The 19,042-nt window shown below is 34.4% G+C and overlaps 2 protein-coding genes across 2 annotated transcripts; one reads left to right on the forward strand and one right to left on the reverse strand.

The window, feature by feature from the left end:
- Positions 1–3,722: 3,722 nt before the first annotated feature.
- Positions 3,723–11,184, forward strand: LOC115712604 (pleiotropic drug resistance protein 3). The gene is made up of 25 exons (XM_030640908.2): positions 3,723–3,908; positions 4,030–4,401; positions 4,517–4,643; positions 4,742–4,827; positions 4,929–5,013; positions 5,432–5,591; positions 5,710–5,786; positions 5,875–5,928; positions 6,033–6,123; positions 6,214–6,515; positions 6,607–6,888; positions 7,015–7,328; positions 7,419–7,579; positions 7,665–7,768; positions 7,839–7,992; positions 8,076–8,219; positions 8,315–8,388; positions 8,471–8,803; positions 8,988–9,278; positions 9,364–9,447; positions 9,572–9,705; positions 9,853–10,080; positions 10,190–10,361; positions 10,459–10,713; positions 10,819–11,184. Exons 2-25 carry the CDS (start codon positions 4,088–4,090, stop codon positions 11,083–11,085), a joined length of 4,293 nt encoding a protein of 1,430 aa, XP_030496768.2. The 5' UTR covers positions 3,723–3,908; positions 4,030–4,087; the 3' UTR covers positions 11,086–11,184.
- A 193-nt stretch (positions 11,185–11,377) lies between these two features.
- Positions 11,378–19,042, reverse strand: LOC115712605 (pleiotropic drug resistance protein 3). Its single transcript, XM_061113419.1, has 23 exons — positions 18,478–19,042; positions 18,262–18,385; positions 18,046–18,131; positions 17,786–17,870; positions 17,506–17,665; positions 17,319–17,395; positions 17,181–17,234; positions 16,965–17,055; positions 16,588–16,889; positions 16,220–16,501; positions 15,818–16,131; positions 15,532–15,692; positions 15,349–15,452; positions 15,103–15,253; positions 14,864–14,998; positions 14,685–14,758; positions 14,251–14,583; positions 13,874–14,164; positions 13,086–13,169; positions 12,861–12,994; positions 12,304–12,703; positions 11,932–12,186; positions 11,378–11,714 (listed from the first exon to the last, which is right to left on the reverse strand). The coding sequence occupies exons 1-23, from the start codon at positions 18,885–18,887 to the stop codon at positions 11,448–11,450; spliced, it is 4,374 nt and encodes a 1,457-aa protein (XP_060969402.1). The 5' UTR covers positions 18,888–19,042; the 3' UTR covers positions 11,378–11,447.

The raw sequence follows: 19,042 nt of genomic DNA on the forward strand, positions 1-19,042 counted from the left end.
GCCGGCCATACACTTAGTGGATTGGGCCTTGCTTTTTGCAATTTTGCAATTTTAACACCTTTTGTATCTGATTTTCTCAAAAATGCCAATTTCCTAATTCAACCATTTAAATGCCAATTCTAACTATTTAATAACTATAAATAATTATTAAATAATATTGTCATTTATCATATTTATTAATTGAACCATACAAAGTATCATAATTAACAAATATGCCCCTATAAACTCTTTCTTTACAATTTCGCCCTTACTTAGTGAAAAATTCACAAATAGACATAGTCTAATTTGAGAATTATAATTGATTAATCAAAACCAATTATATGAGTCTTACAAGCAATATTATCTCAACTAGTGGGGGGACCATGGGTCTATATAACCGAGCTTCCAATAAGTAGATCAAGAATTTGGCACTAAAATTCACTAACTTATTAATTCTTCGTTGAATACAGGCATAGAACTTAGAATTGCACTCTCAGTATATAGAATGCTCTATATGTTCCACCATATAGACACATCATTAGTTATCCATTGTTATAATCCTAATGTGATCAATTATCCTCTATATGAATGATCTACACAGTAAAGGGATTAAATTACCGTAACACCCTACTATGTATTTTATCCTTAAAACACTTGACCCCGTATAAATGATATTTCAGCTTATGTGAAATGAGATCTCCACCATTTATTTTCGTTTGGTCAAGCTCGAAGGTGATCATCCTTTGCTTACTATTCGCCAGATAGAAGCTATAGATTCCATGTTTATGCTAGCGCTCCCACTCAATTGCACTACCGTGTTCCCAAAAAGTACGTATCACCCTGACCTAAAAGTAGGCTTAACTAACAATTCAAGGAACACGAATAACCTTTCAAGATTGAGCCTAATCATAACAGGATTAAGATCATTTGATCTAGGATCAACTAGGCGATATTGAATTGAATAGATTTTACGGTAAGTTTAATTAAATCTAAGTCAAAGTTCAATATCGGTCCCTTCCGATGCATACTTCCATGCATCCAACCTGAGCTTTACTTTAACCAATGCTCTGGAAAGAACATAGTATTTCTCCAAATACAAGTAAACTCTTGTTGTAGATTATCATATCAGTAAAACCCTATGTCTGATAAATCTAGGAAACTTTATTCACATAGTCATGTTTACTTTCCAATGTGTTGACGGCACAATAAACAGGATCAAGTATGTGAAAAGGGTTTCAGATGAATCTATACATTATGTACATATAATCATGAAATAAATCATGTGAACCATGCAACATTAAATGTTATTTCTGATCTATATTAATAAGTAAATCTGATTATATTGAAATGAGTTTTATTTAGGGCATAAAACCCAACATATATATCACAATGAATACAAACAAGTAACACACAATAATTCAAACTGATTACAATTAAAAAATAAAGAGGGAAATCAGTTCCTGAAACACTGAAACATAAATTAAAAACAAAACTAGTTCTACAATAAAAAAATCTCATAACATATTATGCCTCATAAAACCGATTATAATTTTTTTTAAAAAAAAATGGAGATCAATTTCAAAAAATATTTAGGCATAAATATGAAAAGAACTAGTTCCATAACAAAATAAATAAACACAAATAATAACACACAATAACTCAAATATAATATAAAAAACCGTTTATATTTATCAACTAGTTAAAAATTTAAGACAAAAAAACTGGTTTTGTAAAGCAACTAAGATAAAAACTCACACACAAAAACTAATTAAATAAAATAGCTTAAACAAAAATATCCATTCAACATGCTCCAACCCACCAAATAATTACACTCATACCATATCTACCTCAAAAATACTCATTCATTATGTCTATATAACCGGTTCTATTTTAATTATAACCGGTTTGAATTATTTCGTGTTATTTATTTTTATTCAGTATAACATTGTTATAAAATCGGTTCTAATTTAATTATAATTAGTTTGAATTATTTTGTTTTATTTATTTTTATTCTTTATGTTACAGAACCGGTTATATTACAATTATAACATGTTTGAGTTATTTTGTGTTATTTATTTTCATTCATTGTATTATAGAACCGGTTTTAGTTATTTTGTTTTATTTATTTTTATTCTTTATGTTACAAAACCTGTTATATTTAAATTATAACCGCTTTGAGTTATTTTGTGTTTTTTATTTTCATTCATTATGTTATAGAACTGGTTCTATTTTTGTTTATATTTCAGACATCTACTTCTGATGACTTTTTCAGTAACTTTTTCCGACGACAGTGACTTTTCCGGCACCTGTGACTTTTTCGGTGACTTTTTCCGGCGTCGATGACTTTTCTGGTGCCGATGACTTTTCCGGCGACTTTTCTGGCAGAACTTATTATTGTTTACAAATATGAGATTTTTATCTTTTTTTACAAAAATATGACATAAAAAACCCATATAAATGTAAAAAAATATATCAAAAAACCCATAACCCTTTAGCATTATTTATTTATGCCATAAAAAAGTAAACTCTCATAATTTTCCATATCTAGTGTCATTTCTACATACCTAAATTTAACTTTCGATTGTCAATAAATACTTAAGTTTAAGTTTTTGCGGTAATAATAACTAAGTTATAATTTTGAAACTTTTATAGATACTTGTTGTTAAGTGTTAAGTAAATTATTACGTGTCAATCATTGATTGGTCCAGGTCATTAAATCTTTAGGTATCTCACCGTTAGGTGTTAATAAATTATCATGTGACGATCCTTGATTAGTTCAGGTCATTAAATCTTTAGATACCTGAATGTTAAGTGTAAATAAATTGTCACCTAGCAATCCTTTAATTAGTCCAAGTCATTAATTTTTATTTAAAGAAAAATAGTTTAAATGTACCAATAAGAAAATGATATATAGATAATGACTTGACATTTAACGGTAAGATTCCTACATAAGTTCCAACTTAATTAATATTACCGTTAAAAATTAAACTTAAATATTTTTATAACTAAGAGTTAAAATAAAAATATTTAAATCGTAAATTATTCGGTCATTTACTATAATTTGTCTACTGTTTCTTCTTTATTATTGAAAGAGTATAATAGAAGAAAAGGACTAATATAATTTAGTTGGAAGTGGACCAGTGTATGTGATGAGTCATACTGATGACCCTCTTCGTCCAAAAATGTTTATGTCATGACCCTCTTCGTCACCCCCATATCTGATTGTTGGCCCAGTGACAGTGGTCCCATCAACATTTAAAAGTAGACAACCATCTTTAATAATTATTTACAACTAATTTGAATTTTTCATACTTTCTTTCTCTTTCTCTCTTTTATGTTTTACACTAATCTAATGTATTTGTTGTTTCTACACTATAAAATAGTCAATGAAGATAAATTTTGATGAAAATAATATGAATGCGGTAATTATAATAGAAACACAGCACGTAGGGCCAAGTATTCTAAGATTTTGGACACAGCTTTTGATATGCCTATCTTCACTTTATTCAGCTGTGTAAGCATATACACTACACACCAAAATGATTATGACCTTTATATTGTTTTATACTGCCTTTTATTTTATATTTTATATATATATATATATATATATATTTATATAAGAGCAAGTAGCTGATTGGTTGGGTCGGACTCTTTTGTCCTTACCTACTAGAAATGAAGTTCTAAGTCAATGTCTACCAATCAAAAAGACGTGTTCAAGTTAGTAAGAGCAAGAGATAATCAAATCCAAATTATACTTATGATTGAAGATAATGGCTTTTTTTCTTTCTCTTTTGTGTGTATCAGAAATGATATTGCTCGAAGGTTCCTTGAAAAAGAAAAAAAAAAGCATTAAAAGGAAGGGAAAAAAAGATAGCCTTGTTTTGCTTTTCTCTTTTCTTGTTTTAGTCAACTACAGAGGAAAATAACAGGCAAGAAAATAAAGTAAATGATTTATGTTTCTTAAAGTTAGTTTTATTTGATTTAATAGTGTGTTGTTTGAACACAGTACAGTTAGTTCACATTTAGAATCTCTCTTTAAATCTCTTACAGAAACTTAGTTAAGGCACACACAAACACAAACACACAAGTTGAATTGAGTGGATTGGTTATGGAGCTAAGCTCAATTGAAAGACACAAGAAGTCACTATTTGGAGGCTTTGGTTCAACCAATTCGATTAAAGAGGAGGAAGATGAGGAAGCTCGGTTGAAGTGGGCTGCCATTGAAAGACTTCCAACTTTCAAAAGGCTTAGAACTTCACTGATTGATATTGATCATGAGGGAAAAGAAGCTGAAGGTATGAGAATGGTTGATGTTACAAAGCTCGGAGCAGCAGAACGCCATCTTTTCATTGACAAGCTCATAAAACACATAGAACATGACAACCTCAGATTATTGCAGAAACTCAAGGAGAGAATAGACAGGTATAATTAGTAATCCTACTGTTGTATGCATTCATATTTAGTGTTTGAACAAGTATACATATCTTAAGCAGTCGTATGATGATGATAGTTCATTAATAATCTTCTTCTTGTTTAGAGTGAATGTGACATTGCCAAGTGTGGAAGTGAGGTATAGGAATCTGTGTGTAGAAGCAGAGTGTGAGGTGGTTCCAGGAAAGCCTCTACCAACCTTATGGAACTCTGTTGTGAGAAGTGTATTATCAGTAAGTATATGGTTTTTCAATTTTCACCATCTAATTTTTTTTATTATTATTATTTGACTGATTCTATGTGATGAGATTGTGATGATCATGTCAAATAGGTGGTTAGAAATGCAGTGTTGTGCAACTCAGAAGAATCCAAGATAAGTATTGTAAAAGATGTGAGTGGTATCATCAAACCTTCAAGGTACATAAACTTCTGATCATACCATGCAAGACATGATTAAGAGATTCCTAATAATCTGAGGTATGAGTCTCGTGATAAATGGTGTTATATGGTGGCTGCAGGCTTACACTTCTTCTTGGCCCACCAGGCTGTGGCAAAACCACCTTCCTACTTGCCCTTGCAGGAAAGCTAGATCAAACTCTAAGGGTTAGTGTTAATTTTTTTTAAGGGAATTTGGGTAACACACTCACGCAACCAACCACTTGAGTTGGCACAAATAACATATAACTTTGAAAAAACTTATGAATAACTGCAAAGTCAATTATCTAGTATGAGAAAGTTGAAAAAAGGGGAAGACTCATGTTGATCCAGCTCCATCATTAGAATTAGAGAAATTATATAGCAGAAAACTTGATATGAAATGAAAATATAATATAACAAGTTGGTAATCACAATGCACCACATAACTTACTACAGACTTACAACATAATTTAATTTTCTGAATACATAAATATGAACAGAGCTATGACTACCAAAATACTTGTTTTAGATTTCCAGTAACACAATATATTTCTCATACTCAATAATAATCAACATAATAGAAGTCCTAAACCTTTGACTCCAGGTGACAGGAGAGACTTCTTATAATGGTTACAAACTAGATGACTTTGTTCCTCAAAAAACCTCAGCCTACATCAGCCAATATGACTTGCACATTCCTGAGATGACTGTAAGAGAGACAATTGACTTCTCAGCACGCTGCCAAGGTGCTGGGAGTAGAGCTGGTAATTTTCCTTTTCCCCTATTGATGTTATTTCTCTTATTTAATACTTTTCCCATAAAAAAGATGAACTTGAAACTTAACAACATATGTGAAACTTGAATATCTTTATGGATGAGCAGATATACTTTTGGAAGTCAGCAGAAGAGAGAAAGAACTAGGAATAGTCCCTGATCCAGACGTTGACACATACATGAAAGTAATAATATGAACATAATAGTCCTTATCAGCAATTTCCAGAAACCTTTCTTAGGAATATACAAAATAACTGTGTGTTTACATTGCAGGCAATTTCAGTAGAAGGGCAAAGGAGAAATCTCCAAACAGAATATGTTCTAAAGGTGGGTTCTTTTGTAGTTTAGGTAATGAAGTAGTTGAAGGAAGGTTTTTAAGTTTCCATCCATCCTCACATGTACACTGCAATACTTTTTGTTCTTCCTCTTAGATCCTTGGACTGGATACCTGCAGTGATGTAATGGTTGGCGATGCATTGAAGAGAGGCATTTCGGGTGGTCAGAAGAAAAGACTAACAACAGGTGGTGAACCTTAGATGTGCAATACTGGCTATCTTGGAAGAAAAGAAATGATACAAAGTACTAAAATTTGTTAGTTTTTTCATGTGGCAGGGGAGATGATTGTTGGTCCAACAAAAACTTTATTTATGGATGAAATATCGACCGGGTTGGACAGTTCCACAACCTTTCAGATAGTTGCCTGTTTACAGCATTTTGTGCACATAACAGATGCTACTATATTAGTTTCACTACTTCAACCAGCACCAGAAACCTTTGAACTATTTGATGATGTTATATTAATGGCTGAGGGAAAGATAGTTTATCATGGTCCTCGTACTAGTGTACTCGAGTTCTTTGAAAACTGCGGGTTCAAGTGCCCAACAAGAAAGGGTGCAGCAGATTTCCTTCAAGAGGTTCAAAAACATGCTTTTATACTATTCATGTCATGGTTTTATATTACTATACTCTTTTGTCTAAAACTACTCCATTCTTTACTGTCTTTAGGTAATCTCCAAAAAGGATCAAATTCAATATTGGTACCACACAGACCGTCCTTACAATTATGTCTCTGTGGATCAGTTTTCTCAAATGTTTAAAAGGAGTCATGTTGGAAAGAATTTATATGATGAGCTATCAAAACCATATGAAAAATCTCAAAGCCACAAAAACGCCTTATCTTTTAAAACTTACTCAGTGAGAAAGTGGGAGCTATTAAAAGCTTGTACAGCCAGAGAGCTTCTTCTCATGAAACGAAACTCCTTTGTTTATATATTCAAAACAGCTCAGGTTATTAGCTTTTTAATCTCTGAACTGAAAAGAGTAGCTTTTTTTTCACTATGAATTAATGACACCTCATTCAGTTCTTCTTCCTCTTTCTTTCTTTCTTTCTTTCTTTTTTTTTCTTTCTCACAGCTTATCATCACAGCATTCATGACAATGACAGTATTCATACGTACTGAAATGGATGTTGATTTGGAGAGTGCAAATTATCTAATGGGGTCATTATATTATGCACTTGTGAGGCTCCTGACTAATGGAGTGGCAGAGCTGGCCTTGACAGTAACTAGGCTTCCAATAGTTGATAAGCAAAAAGCATTCTATCTATATCCAGCATGGGCTTATTCTATTCCAGCCTCTATATTGAAAATTCCATTTTCATTGATGGATTCTCTGTTGTGGACAGCATTAACTTACTATGTCATTGGATATAGCCCTGAAATAGAAAGGTAAGGAGGCTAGTAAAAGAGAGTTGGCCAAATGTGAAGGCTTTTAACATATGTGTTGTTGTTGTATTCATATTGTACAATATATTTCAGGTTCTTTTGTCAGTTCCTTGTGCTATTTGCTCTTCATATGACATCAACATCACTGTGCCGTTTTATTGCCTGTATTTTCCGAACAACTGTTGCTGCAACAACTTGTGCCTTTTTGGTTGTTATATTAATGTTCATGCTAGGTGGTTTCATTCTGCCAAGACGTAAGTCACTTCCTAGTTTGAGTTACTTTGATTTTATAGGAACAACAACATGAGTAGTACCAACACAGGCTTTTGTTTGTTGCAGCTGATTTACCTTATTTTTTAAGGTGGGGATTCTGGCTTTCTCCAATGACATATGGAGAAATAGGCTTAACACTAAATGAATTCTTGGCTCCACGCTGGCAGAAGGTAATCTAACTTAGACCCTTGTTAACTTTCAAAAGATTATGTATGCTAATAGCTCTTATCTTTTTTGTAGATCAAAATAGGAAACATGAGCATTGGAAAGAATGTTCTAACTAATCATGGTCTAGACTTTGAGGCCTATTTCTATTGGATATCAGTAGCAGCATTGTTTTGTTTCACAATACTTTTTGATCTTGGATTTGTCTTAGCATTAACTTACCTGAAACGTGAGTTAACTTCAATTGATCTTAAACAAACTGTAAAACGACACATGACTTTTATTCTAACTATTGAATTTTTGTAAATTCAGCTCCCAAGCTGTCCAGAGCCATTGTTTCAAAGAAAAAAATGTCTCAACTGCAAGCAAGAAATGGTTACAATGATAGTACAAAACTAGATAATAAATCAACCCCAGTTGAGCTTTCACAAACCATATCAGAAACAAGAAAGGACGGTGAGAAAGTGTAGTTAAAAATTCTTGTACCTATATAAGCACATTGAATAATTTGTAACTGATTCAAGAATACTCGATGGTGATTAATTATACAGGTAAGCTGGCCATACCATTCGAGCAACTGACAATCTCATTTCAGAATGTGCATTATTATGTTGATACCCCTGCGGTAATTCATCATTTTTCTTAGATTCAATAACATGTATAGTCATAGCATTTGTATGTTTAACATGTATGTTCCTTGTGGATAGGAAATGATGGAGAGTGGTTTCACTGAGAAAAGGCTTGAGTTGCTTCAAGACATAACAGGAGCATTCAGGCCGGGGGTTCTTACAGCTTTGATGGGTGTCAGTGGGGCTGGGAAAACCACTCTTATGGATGTTCTTTCAGGAAGGAAAACTGGTGGTACAATTGAAGGGGATATTCGAATATCCGGTTACCCCAAGGTCCAGAAGACCTTTGCAAGAATTTCAGGCTACTGTGAGCAGACTGATATCCATTCTCCTAATGTCACAGTGGAAGAATCAGTGATGTACTCGGCTTGGTTGCGGTTGCCACCTGATACTGATGCGCAAACAAGATATGTGTGTGACATTCTCTCATTTGCAGATAAATTACTCAATTCTTCATAGACTTTCTTACAGATAAACCAGATTTAACATTGAATTGCTTTCTTTTACATAAATTTTATAGGCTGGCTAAATTTAGTGATTTCTTTAAGTAAGGACAGTTAGTAATAATAACAGGCTCTATCTTATAATCATGTAGAGGTTTGTGGAAGAGGTTATTGAAACAATTGAGCTGAATGATATAAGAGATTGTATAGTTGGTATTCCTGGACAAAGTGGCCTATCAACTGAGCAAAGGAAAAGGCTAACAATCGCGGTTGAGCTTGTTTCTAATCCATCAATAATATTTATGGATGAACCTACCTCAGGATTAGATGCAAGAGCAGCCGCAATCGTGATGAGAGCTGTGACTAATGTAGTAGCCACTGGAAGGACTACTGTTTGCACTATCCACCAACCAAGTATTGACATATTTGAGGCTTTTGAGGAGGTAGGATGTATAGCATTTTCTACCTGCATCAAAATTTTAGGCTTCATGTGTCGATGACCAGTGAGAATTGTTAATTTTTTTGCAGTTGATTTTGATGAAAAGGGGAGGGCAAATCATTTATTCTGGAATGCTAGGCCCACATTCAAGCAAACTTATTGAATATTTTGAGGTAGATTTGCTTATGGTACCAAAACTATACTTATAATGACACAAAGAGCCATTTTTCCACTATTAACATAATAATGTTATTGTTGTGGTAAATTACTGATTCCAGTACTGTTTACCATGCATAGAGTATTCCTGGTGTGCCTAAGATTAAGGATAACTATAATCCAGCTACATGGATGCTAGAAGTTTCTTCTGCTTCAGTTGAAGCAGAACATGGCATAGATTTTGCCACCATTTACAAGGAGTCATCTTTATATAGGTGAGTTTCAGCCTAAGAACATCGCCTATACATATCTATTTTTTTTTTGTCAGCATACAGTACAGATATCTATTTAAGTACACTTAAATCATCATTCTCTCCAAGGCAAAAATTAGTAGAGTTTTTAAATTCTTGTTGAATTTCCAGAGAAACTGTAGATTTGGCAAAACAACTGAGTGAACCAAAGCCGGGTTCCACAGACCTACACTTCCCTACTCATTTCCCACAAAACGGCTGGGTGCAGTATAAGGCTTGTCTTTGGAAACAACACTTATCCTATTGGAGAAGTCCCCAATACAACTTGGCACGTTTCACGTTCATGATTATTGCGTCTGTGTTGTTTGCGATAATATTTTGGCAAAAAGGAAAAGAGATGTAAGTTCCCATTTAATCTCTTGAACATATTAATTCTCATGTAACCAAATTTTGCTGTTGACAAGAAGCGCCTATGGAAACTTCTAATTCCTTTCATTATTTCTTCAAGTAACAATGAGCAGGATCTGTTTAACATACTTGCATCAATATATATGGCCGTCATCTTCCTAGGCGTAAACAACTGCTCAACAGTCCTGCCTTATGTGGCAACTGAGCGCAATGTTTTGTACCGGGAAAGATTTGCTGGAATGTATTCACCAAAGGCATATTCCCTTGCACAGGTTCACACTCACCACCCTAAAAATTGATTGAGTTGTGGGGTATAGATAGTACTTTGCTCTTGTCTTACTAACAAAGCAACTCTCTTGAATGATGTAGGTGACTATAGAAATTCCTTATATATTGGTACAAGCAGTTTTGTATGTGCTCATTACTTATCCAACAATAGGGTTCCAATGGACAGGTTACAAGGTCTTTTGGTACTTCTATGCAACCTTCTGTACATTTCTATACTTTGTGTATCTTGGAATGTTCATAGTTTCCATTAGTCATAACCTTGAAATAGCTTCTGTATTATCGAGCGCCATCTATACAGTGTTGAATCTTTTCTCAGGCTTCCTCATGCCAGGACCTGTAAGTAACTCTTTTCTTATGACTTTGATTTGGTGTAGAAATCAATTGGATTAAATCTTTAGACATAGTTGGCTGACATAGCTTCATGATTCACCATGTATGCAGAGAATTCCAAAGTGGTGGGTGTGGTGCTACTGGATTTGCCCCACATCTTGGTCTCTTAATGGTCTTCTGACTTCACAGTATGGAGATATGAACAATAAAATTACAATATTTGGAGAGCTGAAAACAGTTAGTTCTTTTATAGAAGATTTTTATGGTTTTCAACAAGACCATTTAGCTCTTGTGGCTATTGTGCTCATTGCTTTCCCAATTATTTTTGCATCACTCTTCACTTACTGCATTGGGAGACTAAATTTTCAGAGGAGGTAATGTAAAAGCTACAAGGTTTTGCTCCTCGGAATGTAGTGAAAATATACATACAAATTTTATGATATTTCTAAATAATAATAATAAAATGCTTGTTACAAATGTTGGGATTGTACCTTTTAGTGTCAATATTATATCCAAAATTATATAAATTCACTAATTATTGATTATTCGGGGGCATTCAAGAAATTCCAAACAAAATCCTGAAATCACACCTGTCTCGAGTATGGATTTAGACATGAAGAAATATGCTGAAGATGGCATCAAAGTTATTTGATAATAATAACTATGGTAGTTGAATAAAGAAGCATGTACTGTTGGCTTTAATTTACAAAACAATATAATATGAATGCCTTTTAACAACGTCATCTCCTTTGAAAGTTCAACTTTCCAATAAAGTAAGCGAAAAGAGAAGCAAATAGTAAGGGAAACAAAATAAGTACAACAGCAACAACCCCTAAAAAGCTGTGTTGATATCCAAAGTAATCTTCTAAGAAGGCAGAAACTGTTGTTCTCTCTCCAAATGCTGAGATTTCTTTCTCTAAATCTCCATACTGTGAAGTAAGCATGCCATTTAATGCCCATGAAGAAGGGCATAGGTAATACAGCCACAGCCACCACTTGGGAATATGCTGCAAAAAGGGAATAACTCATTTTCTCAGTTAGTTTTTCCAAACTCAACTTTGAAAATATTACACTTCTATACTAAATGTTTATCTCCATTTTAAAGTATGTTATTAAGTATGGACTTCCAAGTACCTAGACACCTTTCTATCTCTTACAATACAAGTTATACAACAAACATATTTTTAGAAGCGGTATAAAGTGGAGAATGAGAAGTTAGCTTACTGGTTTTGGTACAATAAAACCGGTGAAAAAGTTCAACATTGTGTAGGAAGATGAAGCCACAATGGCAGCCAGCTGAACATTTGGTGTTAATGATACCACTAACATTCCAAGGTAATTGAAAGATAGCAACGAGCAGAAAATGCTATAGAATGACCAAAATATCTTATAGAAAGAATAGGAGTAACCAATCATTGGGTATGTGATTGCTACATATATAGCTGCTTGAGTAAACAGATAGGGAACCTCAATAACCACCTACAAAAATCAACCAAGGTTACTATAAATTCTAACTCTATAGTCAGCTGTAAAAATCTAACAATTTACCTAAGAGTTAAAGAAAACATTTGATATTATAAAAAAAAAATCTTGAACCTGTGCAAAAGAATAGGCCCATGGAGAATGCATTCCTGCAAATTTTTCCCGATAAAGAACATTGCGCTCAATTGAGACAACAGGTAGAACCATTGAGCAATTGTTTATGCCAAAGAATGTTATCGCGCAGAACATGCTACCAACAATATTGAAGATGTCTTGCTGGTTATTTATTGTCTTTCCTTGCTTCCAGAACAATATACCAAACATGATAGATGAGAAAAACATGAAAACTATTCGCATTAAGTTGTATGAAGGACTTCTCCAATAGGACAAATTTTGCTTCCATAAGCATGCTTTGAACTGCTCCCAACCATTTTGTGGAAAGCGAGTACGAAAATGCAAGTCTTTCGAGCCAGGAACTGGTGAGTTCAGTTGTTTGATTAATTCTTTGTTCTGTCTGCACTCAGAAGAGCAATGAAAAAAGTGCAAGCACAACTTTAGAAACAAAGATTCATGAGAAATAACATTGCTTTCTTTGTACACCAGTAAGTAGAAACACGGATAAAATGGAATGTGAAAATATTATGTTCCTTGTATTGCATATGTATACTTACTCATGCAAGATGGAGCCTTTATATATTTGTGCAAAATCTACACCAATTTCAACTTCTGCAGATTTTGAAGTAACTTCTAACATCCATGTTGCTGGATTATAGTTGTCTTTAATTGAAGGGACCCCTGGAATACTCTAGAAACATGAAGAGATTGCATCAACATTTATTTCTTTTCCAGATATAAAATTTAAGCACTACTACTGCTCAAGTACTCAAAAAACTGACCTCGAAGTAATCAATAACGTTCCTTGAATGCTGTCCCAGTGGACCAGAATATATTATGCGTCCTCCAGTTTTCATGAGAACTAACTGCAGTGATGATAAGAAATGGATCAAATTCATTTGGTTTATGCTCAGCTAACAAGAAAACATTGATACTAATAAATATGTGTCTGAACTTCATAAGAATCAACTGGCAGCCTTTAATGTAGAACCATTTAAGAATAATGTTGTCCATCCTAATCAATTTACAGCAGCTACCTCGTCAGACAATCAATATAAATCATATGATTAAGCTAGAAACAAGACAGCAGAAAACAAGTTCAAACTAATCATATGATTTAAGTGGCAGCAAACACTAAACCAAACTGTGGAGAACAGTGATCTTGGTATTACTTTGGGTTGTTTAGTTTGAAAGAAATTCGAGAATTTTTTAGGGTCGTGAAAGTTCAGCAGAGGAACTTTGGGAGAAAATAAAGTTCTGGACAGCTACTTGGGTGTACAAGACTAAGCATTTTGAGGACTTATCATTTCTGGATTTGAGTAGAGAATGGAAAACCTTTATGTAAGGAGTATGGTGTGTATTTTATGTTTTTAAGTTATCTTTCCCTCTAAGTTCTATTTGTAGTTAATTTCTGTTGTAGTAAATTGTGCTAAGGTTCTTGTAACCAAGGTTTTCCTCCACCTCAAAGTGAAGCTTTCAATTTATAACGAGGGAAGGTCAGTGTAAGACAAGTGGCCTCTTTCTCTTTTTCAAAAAAAATCATTTCATCTCTATGGAAAGTTACTTTTACCTCATCAAATGCCTCAAAGATATCAATACTTGGCTGGTGTATGGTGCAAACAACTGTTCTTCCAGTTTCAACAATATTCTTTACTGCTCTCATAACAATAGCAGCTGCCCTTGCATCTAGTCCTGAAGTTGGTTCATCCATAAATATGATAGAAGGATTGGCAACAAGTTCCACAGCTATAGTTAGTCGCTTCCTTTGCTCAGTTGATAATCCACTAACACCAGGCATGCCCACCAAACTATCTTTAATCACATCAAGTTCTATAGTTTCAAGCACTTCTTTCACAAATTCCTGCCAAAAACAAACTGAAGAATCAATCTATGTCCAAGTCTAAAAACACTGAATTAACTGTAGTGTTAATTTAATGTGTTTCATACAGCTTTAGTGTTCGAATCAATCTGAGGTGGAAGTCGTAACCAGGCAGAATAAGCCACTGATTCTTCCACAGTAATGTTTGGAGAATGTATGTCGTTTTGCTCACAGTAACCTGATATCCTAGCAAATGTGTCATGAACTTTAGGATACCCACCAATCCTTAATTCCCCTTCAATTGTTCCACCTGTTTTCCTTCCACAAAGAACATCCATAAGAGTTGTTTTCCCAGCTCCACTGACACCCATCAGTGCTGTTAGAAAACCTGGTCTAAATGAACCTGAAACATCACAAAGGAGTTGCAGTTTTTTGCCTTCATAGCCCCGTTGTCTCATTTCCTGAAACCACAGTAAATAAATAAATAAACAACTACATCAATTGATGTTCATATTGAAATATCAGAATAAAAAAAACTAAGCCCCGGCTATATGATTTTTACCAGTGGAGTTTCCACATAATACTGCACATCCTTAAATGTTAATGTCAAGGGCTCAAAAGGTAAAACCATCCTTCCTGGAAAGAAAGAAAAAGGAGATTATAGTCTAAAATATGTAGGAAAACATCCTTGTATTGGTTCAAATCTTGAACAATATTAACAAAAGACAAAAACACACTTACCTTTCTTCTTTAGTTCTACCGTAGTTGTAGAAGCACCAGAAGATTCATTGTTTGTGTCTGTACCATTGTTGTCTTTCTTTCCTTGAAGTTGTGAGTACTTTTCATAAGAAATGAGAGCACGAGTTCTACCCAGTGCTGAAAATGTATCAGAGCGTTTGGTCGGCTATCAAGTATGGTGACAATACATTTATATGCTATTGCTCAAAAAGTGACTTACTAACGAAAGAGAATGAACTTACGCTTCATGAACGTCAAAGCCAACGTAAAACCAACATTGAATAGTACAGTCAAACCAATTAAAGCACCAATTGAAATCCAATAAAAATAACTCTCGAAGTTTAAGCCCCGGCTTTCTAGTGTTTGGTGGCCAAGAGTTGTATTTCCAGACACCTTTCATCAATTAAAATTTAACAAGTTATCATTATATGTGAGCCTTCTAGCATTCTTATTGTCTTAACGTGTAACACAAGTAATGTATTTGTTACCTTTTCCCATCGAGGGGCGAGGAATTCATTCACGCTAATGGCAATCTCTCCATATGTTAAAGGAGAAATCCAAAATCCCCATTTCAACCAATCAGGCATAGAAGCTGCAACCAAAGCACTCTTTAAGAGACATGGCAGCAGAAAACATGTTATGAATACGATAATAAGTGCAAGAGATCTTACAATTAGGGATGATGAAGCCACCAAATAATAAAACAAATAATATGGTGAAACTACCGGCTATTGTTGATGCAACCGCAGTTCGGAAGATTGAAGCAATAAATCGGAACATAGATATTGAAGTTAAATGCATAAAGAAGAGTAGAAGAAACTGACAGAAGAACCTGTTGGAACAGAGAGAAGAGGAAAATAAACATTGTGAATTATATCAATTCATTATTTTTTATGTAATGGATTATTGCTCAAAGTTTTCACTTGGGAAAGTCAAAAGGTTCTATCTGTGGCTAACCTTCCAAATTCAGGACTGTAACCAATTACATAGTATGTGAGAGCAGTCCAAACAGAAGCTTCCAAAAGTGAAAGTGGGACTTTAAGGACAGCAGTTGGGATAGCAAAAGCCCAAGCAGGGTAAAAGCACATTTCTATCTGTTTATTGAGAGCTACAATTCTTGAGACAGTCAAGGACAGTTCTGGAAATCCATCTACAAGAAGAATGAGAAGCCCATAGAACATAGAACCCATGTAGTAATTAGCATGGATGACATCTACAGCCATTCGAGTTCGAAGAAAAACAGTCATTGCTATAGAAGCAATAATGACTAGCTGCATTAAGAAGGAAGAATGGTATTTCAGAAAAGGCAGACTGAAACAAACTAAGAGTTCAATAATTCCAGCCAAAACAGAATTTCACCTGTACTGATTTGAAAACATAGATGAAGGAATTCCTTTTCATTAGAAGAAATTCTCTCCTTGCACAAGCTTTTAACAGTTGCCATTTGGATAAGGAGTATTTTTGAAAAGATAGAGCATCCTTATGGCTTTCAGACTTATTATACGGCTTTGAAAGCTCCTCATTAAGTTTCCTTCCAACATAGCTATCCTTGAATTTTTTAATGAACTCGTCAACAGAAACATATCTATAAGGTTGTTCTCTTCTGTTCCAATACTGTGCTTGGTCTTTTCTAGAGATTACCTGAAAGCATAATTTAACATTAAAGAAAAAGATAGTAAAATACTGAAAACTTTGCATAGTGAAATATCAGAAACATAGAGGCCTACCTCCTGCAGGAAATCTGCAGCACCTTTCCTCTGTGGGCATTTAAATCCGCAGTCCTCGAAGAACTTAAGGATGTGAGTACGAGGACCATGATACACAATTTTTCCTTCTGTCATCAACATGACATCATCAAAGAGATCAAATGTCTCTGGTGCAGGCTGAAGAAGAGAGATCAGTGCAGTGGCTTCTGTGAGATGCACAAAATGTTGAATACAAGAAATAATCTGGAAAGTGGTGGAACTGTCTAAACCATTAGATATCTCATCCATGAATAGAGCTTTTGCAGGTCCCACAATCATCTCCCCTACATCATTGGAAACAAAATTTATGATTCATTCTCTTAAAACAGAAATGCATAGCACATTTAAGCTAACGTTACCAGTTGTCAGTCTTTTCTTTTGACCACCAGATATTCCTCTTCTTATGGGATCTCCCACCATTGTGTCAGAACACATGTCAAGACCAAGGATCTTCAGACAATATCAAACAAATTATATATATAAAGAAAAAGTTATTTCAATACCTTTTTAAGAAAAAAGGCACACTTAGAGACTGTGCTCTTAAAATACAAGTAGCTACATATATACTGCATCACCTTTAGAATGTAATCCGTTTGAAGGTTTCTTTTCACTCCCTCCACTGATACTGCCTGTCATATGAACAATGTTTAATCAAAGAAGCAGAGAAAATCCATACACAAATAAATAATTCATTTATGACAAATATTAAGTACCTTCATGTAAGCATCTACATCAGGATCTGGGACAATCCCTGCTTCTTTCTCCCTCCTGCTGACTTCCATCATTATTTCTTCATGCATATAAAACATTATTACATGCCATAGAATGTTAGTTATTTAGAAATTAAAACAGCAATATACAATTATTTACATCAAACCAAAAATTAAGAAAGATCCTTACCAGCTCGGCTTCCAACACCCTGACAATGCGCGGAGAAATCAAGTGTTTCCCTTACAGTCATCTCTGGAATATGCAGGTCATTTTGGCTGACATACACTGAGGTCTTCTGAGGAATGAATTCCTCTAGCTTGTAACCATTGTAAGATATTTCTCCCGAAACCTATTTATAAGCCACTGAAGACTTAGAAAAATATAAAGACACAGTGATCTTGACAATGTAAAATTTAAAGGCATAGTGATCTTGACAATGTTCTTCAAGATGCTAAAAATGGTTACATACCTTGAGAGAGTGGCTTAGCTTTTTTGAAAAAGCCATCAACAATGTGGTTTTGCCACATCCTGGAGGTCCAAGCAACAAAGTCATCCTGTATTAAAACCAAGTCCCAGTTACTCCGGAATTACATTAATATTACTATTCTATCTCGTTTCTTCATGTATCTCCCATATATGTCTATCAGGGAATAAATATAGTTTGTAAGGCAATCACAGGAACATATTCATTATCAAGACAAATAAAGAAGAAGATAGGAAAGGCAGTACCTTCCAGGCTTAATGATCCCACTGACATCATTAATTATGCTGATCTTTGCTTCTGGTGTGCCTAAAGTAGACAAATTTGTAATGTCCTGTTATGAACAAAGAAGGTCACATGGCAGAAAAGTGATTCATGGTATTGTTTTGAAGCCAAAGCCTCCAATTCAGTAAACAAGGGACTAATTGAACTTCTCAGGAATTTAATGAGGTTTTAATATTTACCATGACAGTGTTTTTTACTGTGTTCCATAGGGTGGGGAGAGGTTTTCCATTAACTATTTTGCACTCTGCTTCCACACACAGATTCTTATATCTCACCTCAATAGTGGGTAACTTCACACCAACTCTGCAGAGTAAAATAAAAATCAGAAACAATCAAGAGTAAACAAACAGAATATTCAAGTTAGCAGCAGCAACATGATGTTTTGTGAGTTGTACCTGTCAATCCTCTTTCTAAGCTTCTGCAACAATCTAAGGTTGTCATTTTCAATGTGTTTGATAAGCTTCTCAATGAAAATGTGTCGTTCTTGAGCCCCTAGCTTAGTGACATTAGTGACACGTTTTCCCTTGCTGCCTCCTCCATCTTGACCAATACCATCATCTTCATTTGCACCATTATTATCATCATAGGCATCAAACAATGCCAAAGTGTTCCTGTCAGAAGTGGGCAATCTCTGAATAACAGCCCATTCTAAGTCATACTCTTCATTAACATTCACAGTAGTTGAGCTACTCCGAAAGCTGGAACCATTGACATGGCTTCTGAAGGAGGTTCTTATACTCCTTCCTATCTCTGCTAACTCAAAACGCAAGGATTCTATTTCATCTGTTCCTGCCAACTGAGCCATTGTTTTCTTTCTTTCCTTTTCTTTTGGCAATGGAAACTAAACAACAAAACTCTACATATCCAAACCAAGTATGAAAAAAATATAGAATAGTTATAGGCATAGCCTGCACATAGTAGTATCAGACCTCCCAATGTAGAGAGTATTCAACTCAAATC

Source organism: Cannabis sativa, chromosome 4 (assembly GCF_029168945.1).
Source record: "Cannabis sativa cultivar Pink pepper isolate KNU-18-1 chromosome 4, ASM2916894v1, whole genome shotgun sequence".
NCBI lineage: Eukaryota > Viridiplantae > Streptophyta > Magnoliopsida > Rosales > Cannabaceae > Cannabis > Cannabis sativa.